At 44.6% G+C, this 9,015-nt stretch overlaps 2 protein-coding genes across 8 annotated transcripts in view; one reads left to right on the top strand and one right to left on the bottom strand.

Moving 5' to 3' along the window:
• Positions 1-2,388: 2,388 nt before the first annotated feature.
• Positions 2,389-7,102, bottom strand: POLR2L (RNA polymerase II, I and III subunit L). Of its 3 annotated transcripts, none has more exons than XM_065839666.2 (3): positions 6,957-7,102; positions 6,363-6,470; positions 2,389-2,853 (listed from the first exon to the last, which is right to left on the bottom strand). In XM_065839666.2, exons 2-3 carry the CDS (start codon positions 6,455-6,457, stop codon positions 2,745-2,747), a joined length of 204 nt encoding a protein of 67 aa, XP_065695738.1. In that variant the 5' UTR covers positions 6,458-6,470; positions 6,957-7,102; the 3' UTR covers positions 2,389-2,744. The 3 variants fall into 3 exon arrangements, with proteins under 3 accessions (XP_065695738.1, XP_065695739.1, XP_065695740.1); XM_065839667.2 differs by having other exon boundaries at positions 6,941-7,086; XM_065839668.2 differs by lacking the exon at positions 6,957-7,102 and adding an exon at positions 6,551-6,874.
• TSPAN4 (tetraspanin 4) overlaps positions 6,998-9,015 on the top strand; it is a 443,521-nt gene continuing 441,503 nt past the window's right edge. Inside the window, exon 1 of one of the 5 annotated variants that reach the window (XM_071809030.1) lies at positions 6,998-7,311. In XM_071809030.1, coding sequence (XP_071665131.1) covers positions 7,055-7,311 — 257 coding nt within the window. In that variant the 5' untranslated portion in view covers positions 6,998-7,054. The remainder of the gene's footprint in view (positions 7,312-9,015) is intronic. The other 4 variants (XM_071809022.1, XM_071809021.1, XM_065839654.2 and 1 more) reach the window with 4 other exon arrangements.

Raw genomic sequence — 9,015 nt, 5'->3', positions numbered from 1 at the left:
CGTTTGCGAACTCCCAAGGAAGAGCTGCAATGCAGGCAGGTTGTCATGTGCTGCACGACCTGATATTAATGCCTCCTGTGACTTAATCTCGCTACTGGGGTTTTTTTGCTGCTTCTTGTGTAACATCTGCCTGATGGTGCGATGCCAGACTGTCATTGGCTTCCACTGCACCCTGTTTTCTGTCTGAGAAACAGTTATGAGGCCATCAAGGTGGTTTTTCTTTTTCCTTTGAGATTTTGAATGAGGCCTGCTGTTTTTTCACAAATTGTGTCTTCATTGTAAGTATTAAAGAGCCATAGATTTCTGTATCAGTTAACTTGGCATCAGCTTTGAAAAGAAACATGTTATTCTAAAGCAGAAACCTAGACTAGAAAATTTATTTTGCAGATAGAAACAAAGCCCTGTCAGCTCATCTCATCCAGTTCTTTGGCACCAGCGCGGGACAGCTTTCCACACGGCATAATGCGTGACTACCTCTGCCAGACGTACCAGCCTGGGCTGCTGTGCTTTCTCAGTACAGCTCATAGAACGAGCACTGGGCCTGGCATTTTGATCCTTCTGTGAACAAGCTGGCATGTAGCTCCATGTAACACTCCACTGTAACATGGAAAATTGTCCTACAGGAATTCAGTTTGGAAAGGTCATCATCTTTTTCATCATGTCCCTTTTAAAAAATAGCCTGAAAGAGAAGTGTTCTATTTTTTTTAAAGTGCATTTAGCTGGCTAATACAGAAGGCACGCAGAACATAAGCTATCCAACCAACTATGAAACAAGTTCTAGAATTAATTGCTTAATTCTCTTTGCATTAGGATAAAGCATATGGTTTTAAAATGTCTTCAGTGAAGAACTGCTGAATGTGGAAAACATCTACCATTGCCTTGTACTAAACTGAAAAGCAAGTTCAAGTGTAAAAATTGGCAGAGTGATAGCCAAAGGCAAGCTATCCTGCAACTTAACTGTGAGACAATCTAGTTTTAAGGCCTGTGAATACAAGTTTGACCCAGCAAGCACATTAAATAATTATTATCTCTGGAAACCCAGGTTTTGTTCAAACCAATTTCTTTGTAATTCTTCAACTATGGAAAAGAATCCACAGAGATACTTCTTACCCAGCAACTGATAAGCGAGTGTCAAAAGTTTAACTGTACCAAGGAATAATAGACTGCAAACTAAGAGATTATCATCTGTTCCAGCCCACTTTCTGCAAGGATGCTCCAACGATGACTTGTCCTATATTTGCGTATGGGCTAATCCTGCATTTGAACAGAACCGTGAGCATGCATAGATCTCAGAATTGGCCTCCTTCATTTTCAGGTGAGGTGAGTGCACCTCTCTGTGCGCACACCACCTAGAATGATGCATTTTCTGCATGTCAGAGAACAGTGTGAAATGTGGTCAAGCTTTTGAGCCAATAGTGTGATGGGAAGGTGAAAACTTGTGGCAGGGTCAGTGCTTGTCTCCACGAGCCCTGCATGTAGAGCTCATCTCCTTGTTCTGCTCCACCAGGAGAGCATAGAGCACTCTGTTTGGCCAGGCAGTATCACACCACACACACAGCACAACGTGAAGTCAGTGAAATGACTAACAAGTAGAAATCTTGCCTGTGTACCTGCTACAGACTGGTGCAGGTGCTTGGCAAGATCAAGAGTTTGATCCTGTTCACAGCATGTGTAAATTCTCACATCCAGTGCTTTCTGTGGGAACACTCAGATGTGTTTTGCTTAAATGAAGGGCACTGCACCATTGGAGTCATGATTTTTTTAAAATACAGCAGCCCCCGTGTTTTATAAGAACTGGGGTAGAGACTGCAAGTTGACTTTAACTGCAGTGGAAAGTGCACTCTGCTAGCTCCAGGTGCTTTCAGGAGTAACAGCCCATTCTTGTTGCTTTTTCCATGCGAGACACAGAACCTGGCACACCAATATGATGTTCACAGAGTTTGCTTTATTGTCGGACCAGGCTAGCTTTATAGCAAAGCTGCCCTGTCCACACGCCTTACAACAATGTGATTGGTTGTAACTTGTGCTATACAATAACGTGATAGGCTGCATGTACTGTCCACACGCTCTGCACGCATGTGTCCGGCGATTGCTCACTCATTATTACCTTCTAATGGGGCTCCTTTCGTTTCTTCTATCTCTGGCTTCACCTCTCAGCCAGGCTGGGGACAACCCCATCCCCCCGGGGCGGGGCTCTGCCACTACACATTCTTATTAAACAAAATTACCCACTTCCCTGTTGCTGGAACCCTGAGCTTCAGTCCCATGTTTCTAACCTCCCCTGCCTAGGACAAAACATTAAACTGATTACTTAATAGTACGCCTAACCCCAAAGTAATCAGCGCACACAAATGGCAAGATCCAAGAATACACTTAACTCCATCCAGAAAGCGTAGGAAAGACCTCCTTTATTTCAACATTATTATGAAATAATATTTTTCTACAGGAACAAACATTTATTTTTGCTGGCAGAAGCATTTAAAAGTTCACAAAAGAATGCCAAGCACAGATTTAAAAAGAAGCATCCAAACTTTTAATTTAATCTCCAAATTTTGGTTAAGTGGACTTCATCTTCGTTTTCTTGGAAGAGGTTAGTGGCTTGGCACAGTATTTTCTCCAGAAGGTAAACATCTCTCAGTGGTTGCACTACAGGTGGCTTTCATCCTTCACTGCCTGAAGTCCAGTTTCAAGTTTAGAATTAGAGATATGTTCCACATGGCTTGCAGCACGGTACTTTTTTTATCTCATTTCTCCAGCGGTGCATAATTCAGAAGCTTCTCAATCAGATCCACGTGGGCTAGAAGCATTCTGCGGCAGCAGTATCTCTTCAAACCAAGGGCATCAAGGGCATCTCTATTAATGAACAAGAAAAACAATTAAAAAAAATGGATGAAGTGAGTCAGAACCACTTGTAAGTGTTCCTAAGCAACATACTGATTACTTTGAGCTTAGTCATAGAGGAAAACTTGCTTGCAGTTCAAACTAAGAAATATAGCATGTGCTGTTGAAGTTCTTTTCCATTTACTGCTGTTGACAGGGTGCTTGGCTGTTCTCTGGCCTGCCGAGAGCACATGATCTTCTGTTGAAGACTGTCTAACTGATGCGTCCACTGAACTTCCAGAGGTAAGGTTGTAGAACTCCCATAGGAACAGAGCCATAACAGACTCTTACGAGTTTCCTCTTCTGAACTATCCCACTCGTTAGGGCATATTTGCTTACGAAACAGCAAGGTTAAGTGACATGCAAATATTTTGGTTTTGGAAATAAAATTTCAGTCACCACAGGCAGAAGGAAACGTGAAATATGGTACACTTCTAACCTCAATTATTTAGTTATAGTAACTCAGTCTTCCTTTTACAGTCTATAGAAAAAGAGAGGAGCTGATATGGTTAAAAATCTGATCATTCAACAGGTGTGAACGTAGTAACAGGAACAGAGTTCTGAAACATGAGAAGTCATTTCCAACACTCCTAAAATCCTGGACAGGCCATAACTACCTGTGCTGGCTACAGCTCCTGCTAGTTGTATGGTAGAAGGCAGCATGTAAGCACTAGACAGTCCTGACAGGAATAAGGAATAGCATCTCTAAGCATGGTTAGCCATGCTATTGTCAGCATCTCCAAGCACCGTTATAACACGATGTTTCTGTAAACTGAGGATGATACTTGCCTACTTCACAAGATGAAATTTGTGATCTAAGCCACGTTAAATGGGTCAGAGATAAACAGAAACCAAAGTAACTCAAACTGCAAAGTACCCCACATAGGGATAGGATGCTAATTCTGAGGAAGGCTAAAATCCTTTCCAGTTCCCATGTAAGAAGGCATTCAGTTATACAACCTGTTCCTCACAAATATATGAATAATGAAGTGCAGACTGCTCAACAAGAAACTTGTGTTTTACAGTCTTTCCACTTAATTCCCTCTGAGTGACTGCTCAAGGATTCTTATGGTTGGGCAGAGAATGTATGATTCATCCTACCCTAAAACACTGTATATGTCTTCAATGGCTATTGCTATCAGACCCCTTAAAAAATAAGCGACACTATCCAAGTATCAATCTACTAACCATAAAGCCAGTCCGATACTCCTTCTTAATTTGACTACCATGAAATATGACTGATCTCAGGTCCTTAGATCTATCTGATGCAACAACCAGCATTTGCTTAAAACAAATTAACTGTAATTCTACTCTAGCAAGAAGCTGATACATACTTTTTTAAAGTACAGATCACTGAAAGGAAGCCTCCGCATACACTGGACCACGGCAAAAAGTTCTTTATCTTCAAGCAGTAACAAGTACCTAACAACAGTTCTTCTAGAGCTTAAACAGCAGGGCTATTCATTTTAGGACTAGCACTTGCAAAAGTTATCTAAGAGAAGTATATGAACAGTGTATTTTTTTCTGAAAGAATGTTTATAAATAATGCCACATGATATCTAAATGTTCCAAACCACTTGAGAACAAAAGCATCTCATGTCTGTTGATATGTAAGTTTAAAGAGGTATCTGGACAGTTCTGATCTTTCAAGTGCAGTTATCAGAAATGCAAAATACTAACATTAATCACAACTTTAGAAATCATATTACACATTTCAGCTAAAACAACTTCAGTTTTATTTCCCTTTTTGTCTAGCTTCCAAGAAATTGTGGAAAAAAAGCAATTTTAAGGGACAAACAGAAAGGCATGTGTCTTTTTTAACCACAAATTGTTTAGACAAGTTAATTTCTTCCATTTTGTCTATCCATTTCTTAAGCCACCATTAACAGTGAGTCTGACACTGCACTGAAGCTTTTAACTGATAGCTATAAAACTCTGTTTCTGACCTTACAATACTGTAACTGCATTAGTTTGAACACACATCCCAGAATCACACCAGTGACCATAGCAGTTGTTTTCAAGTGAGCCTTTATCAGTAACAACATACATCTTCCTCTCCCATACAAAACCAGAGGAATAATGAAGACAGGAAAAATATTAAACTGTAATACTTAGAAAGAAAAGAAGTCAGAAGTGCTACCAGAATAGCTCTGATAAGTTTCAGTATCAGTGAGAAATGATTAGCAACTCATATTACTTTAATGCTTTTAACTCGATAAATGAAAGAATTTTTTTGGTACGAACTTTCCAAATACCTTTAGTTTAGCAGCTGTGATATTCCACTCAGCTATGTTTGACAGGTTCTGGGATGTAAATGCACTTTAAAAAGCCACTCAAAAAGTAATGAGATTTAGGAAAAGTATTGAATGATTTTCACTACATAGTTTCTAATGAAACTGATAAATGATAGGGGGTCAAAGACATCTTCCCCCTGAAAACTCCACATCAAGCAGTGAGAAGCACAGAGAATAACTACAACTTCCTACAAGTTTAGATGAGGCTCAAAACCCAAACCTTTCCTTCCCTGATTGTTCTTTGCATCACGGTTCAACATTTGGCAAAATAGTATCCTAAACCACAAGAATGTTTTCAGATTTACTTTAGTAAGTGAAATCTGTGTTGTTAATATACATTCTTCTGATAGTTCATAGATGTAAGTAAGTCCATTTAAACACCTTTTTGGAACCATAACCACTTGAATACAAAACAAATACTCTTTTCTTTCTACTTAATAGTTTCAACATCACTTCAGGAAGTCTCTCAAACTTCTAACATTTTTTTCACTTCTTTGAATTGCAAACATTGTGGGTTTGGTTTTTTTTTTTTCATCATACTTAAAACTTGATGACAGTGAAGTATTTCTGAAGACTTGCCTTCTCAAACCCTCCTGAAGCACTCCCATCACAGATAGACCCTCCTTGAACAATTAAAACATGATTCTGACCATATAAAGCATGTACAGACTTCTTAAAATACAATTGTTAGGAGTATCAGTCAGGTATGTAGAGAAGTTAAACCTCCCCTTCCCCCCCAGCAAACCACTGCTTTCAAATAAGGTCAGCAATTTTGGGTTGTGAATATGAAAAGCTTTTAAGAAAAGCTAAAAGTGGTATACATTGTTAACAGTGTTAATTACTTCTTACACTTGTAACTTATCTTCTCTTTAAAAAAAAAAACACAACAGTGTCAAAATTGACTGTACTGCTTGTTTCTTTCCTTCCTGTTCCATATTTGAGACGGTTTTGGGTGTAAAGGTTATGACATGGCAACTTCCATACTACTACCCAGAAAGATTCTGTAGGTAAATGAGTACTTTCTTACCTATTATAATTTCCAACCTCTGTTAAATAGTTAGCTTCAGAATTTACCTATAGCCTCTTCACAGCTATTTCATAATGCCATGATCCTGCAGTTATATATCTTATGCACTGCGCAATCTCATCTCAATTCTGAGTCAAAGAATGTACAGAAATAATACCCACCCTTCTGTATATTCTGCTTGCAGAAGGCCAAGATAAGCTTCCCACTTGTTTCCAACTATTTTGCCGCACGTGAAACATCTGACCGGGATGATCATTTTTGCGCTGTAGCTGTAATATTAAAAGAATACAGTATCACACCTCTGCAAAATGACTAAGTACCATACTCAAATACAGAAAACTCAGATTACAAGTCTCCAGCCGCAGCCCGTCAGGCTCCACTACAGCGAGCGAGAGGCCGCGGCGCGGAGGTGCCGAATTAACGCGCCTCAACACCGACGTGCGCCGCCTCCAAGCGGGGCAGTTACGGCCGGGGCTCTGCCGGGGGCTGGAGACCCAGCACCCGGGCTGGGAACACCGGCCCGAGCAGAGTAGCGGGTCAGCCCCGCCCCTGGCCGGCATAAACTGGCCAAGACGTGCCGTAAGAGACGGCTGCAGGACGGGGGGAGCCCCAGGCTAAGGCCTCGCTCGCCGGGCAAGGCCTCCCCGAAGCAGACGGGCTCCCGTTGGCCCGTGAACCCCAGCCCGAGGCGGCGAGGGAGGTGCTGCCCCGCCGGCAGCGAGGGGCCCGCGGCTCCTACCAGACACGGTTCCTACCGGACACGGCTGCTGGGGCGCTACCACTGCGGCCAGGCGGAGGAAGGCGGGCCGGGGCGGCGCTGCGACCCACCCCTGTTCCTGCAGAGGGTGGCGGGATGGTAGCGGCCGAGCGTACGGCGTCCCGAGCGGCTCAAGAGAGTACGCGCGCGGGGCGGGCTTGTTTTCGCGTTTCGCGTGCTGAGTGGCAGCTGGGGCGCTGGGAGCGGAAAGCGGCGGCACCGGCACCGGCCGTGCCAGCGACAGAGCGCGGCGCCGCTCCCGCTTCTCCTCCTCGTTCTCGGGCGGGGGGGCACTTGTTGCATTGCGAGAGGGCTTTTGCAGCGACGAGACTTCTCATCCCGTCCTGGCTGAGGTACCGGAACCGTCTGGGGCGGGAAGCGCAACTGGTGGCTGCAGCCGGGCACCCGCCAGCCCTGTCCGGCGGGCGTCGTGGGACGGAGCCGGGTACCCCGCGGCAGCTCGCCCGCCGCTCCTCTCCCTCATGGGCAGAGGCGCCGTTGTCGTGGTGCCCGCGGTGTCTCCGCGGCGAGAGAGCCTGTCCGCGCCGCCGGGGCTGAGCAGCGCCCGGCCGGGGGAGGGCGTACCCGTGGGGGAAGAGGCGGTGACGGCTGGGACCCCCGGTGCTCTGCTTGCGGCGCCGCTCGTCACCGTGTCGCGTCTCTGGAAATGCGGCCCCACGGCCCCTCTCGGGGCTGTTTCGGCGCTTTTTTCCGCGCTGCCTCAGTCGGGAGGAGGCAGGAGCCGCTGCCGCCCGCGGATGTAACCCGCCCCGCTTTCCCGCTGACCCTCCCGACGGGTCATGGGTTTTTTTTTGGTTTTCCCATTGTTCTGCACAGCCCAGACAGCGTTAATTTCTTGGAAGGCAAACACGCCCGCGAGTCCTAGTCAAGTTGTGGGCGCTATCGTGCCGACAGGTTTGCCGAGAGTTTTTAAACTCTCATGTCAGGTTGGACTTGACGCTGTCTCGTGTAACTTTTATCGTTGCTCCATATTGCCATAACAGTGAAGCGGTTCAGCGGAGCGATGCGCTGCCCGTGGGGCACAGACCCAGCCTGCGGGAACAGCAGCGCTTACCCCGGTATCTGAGGGCCAAGGGAAGTTCCCCCGTCTCGGGAGGCAATGGCTGGCTGCGGGGAAAGCAAACGATTTTATAGGGTACCCCAAGCCGGGGAGGTTTGCGAGCAGAGGATAATGCATCTTGAAGCTGTTTACTTGTATTTCGTTAATCTAAGGATTGGGCAAGCATTAGGCACCGGACCGTGTGTGCTTAGCAGAGGGAAGCATGCTGTGATGGCTAGAAACTTTAAGGACAGACACTGCTGTTCTGGAGACTCTGGGATGAAGCAATAGTCTGAACACTGTCATTCCTTATTGTTCTTGTTACAGAGGTAGCGTTATGCGAATTGTCCTTGGGCACAGCAAGCATTATCCAAAAGTGTTTTATTTTCCTGCTAAAGTATCTGTGAGTTGATACAGTGCACAGAGCCATTACTGTCAGGCATATCAATAATTGTGTCTTAATGCATAGCTTATGTTAATACGTCTTTTGTGACTATTTTTTGAGCGACTGGATTAGTGACCCTATGCACATAAATGCCAGACCTAACTTGAACCGTAGAAGAGCAAATAGTTTTTTTCTAACAGATAAGGGTTTGAGGTCGTTTGAGAGCATTTTTACAATTCTGATTGCTAGAGAAAAGACAGTAATTTCTGCAGTCTCAGGAACAATTAAATGCAGTTGTGAACAGCGTGAATTGGTGTGGAGGGTAGATGAACCTCCTGTGATCTCTAGATTATTATTGTTATTATAGGCCAGTGGGAGCCAAACTGTATTTTCTTTTCCTCTTTTGATTTCTTTTTTTTTTTTTTTTTGGTGGGGGGGGGGGTAGGGGGTGGGAGGGGTGGGGGCAGGGTACGTGTGGTGAGAATTCAGAGGTTGTGCCTTGATGCCTTTTCAACACCAGGGCTCCAAAGTAATTTTCTTACTGAACTGTGCAGTGTAAGGCATTTGCATTTGGAGATGGAAATTTGCAGTTGGGAGTGAGAAAGAAATGCT

This window comes from Patagioenas fasciata, chromosome 5 (assembly GCF_037038585.1).
Source record: "Patagioenas fasciata isolate bPatFas1 chromosome 5, bPatFas1.hap1, whole genome shotgun sequence".
In the NCBI taxonomy this organism is placed as follows: Eukaryota; Metazoa; Chordata; class Aves; order Columbiformes; family Columbidae; genus Patagioenas; species Patagioenas fasciata.
This window is presented reverse-complemented; position numbering and strand designations above follow the sequence as displayed.

What these genes read in the sequence shown, in the direction of transcription:
- POLR2L (XM_065839666.2), bottom strand. Translation starts at nt 6,457, where the DNA reads ATGATCATCCCGGTCAGATGTTTCACGTGCGGCAAAATAGTTGGAAAC. An exon ending in CAAGCAGAATATACAGAAGG is followed by an intron (nt 2,854 to 6,362) that starts GTGGGTATTATT and finishes GTTCATTAATAG; the next exon opens with AGATGCCCTTGATGCCCTTG.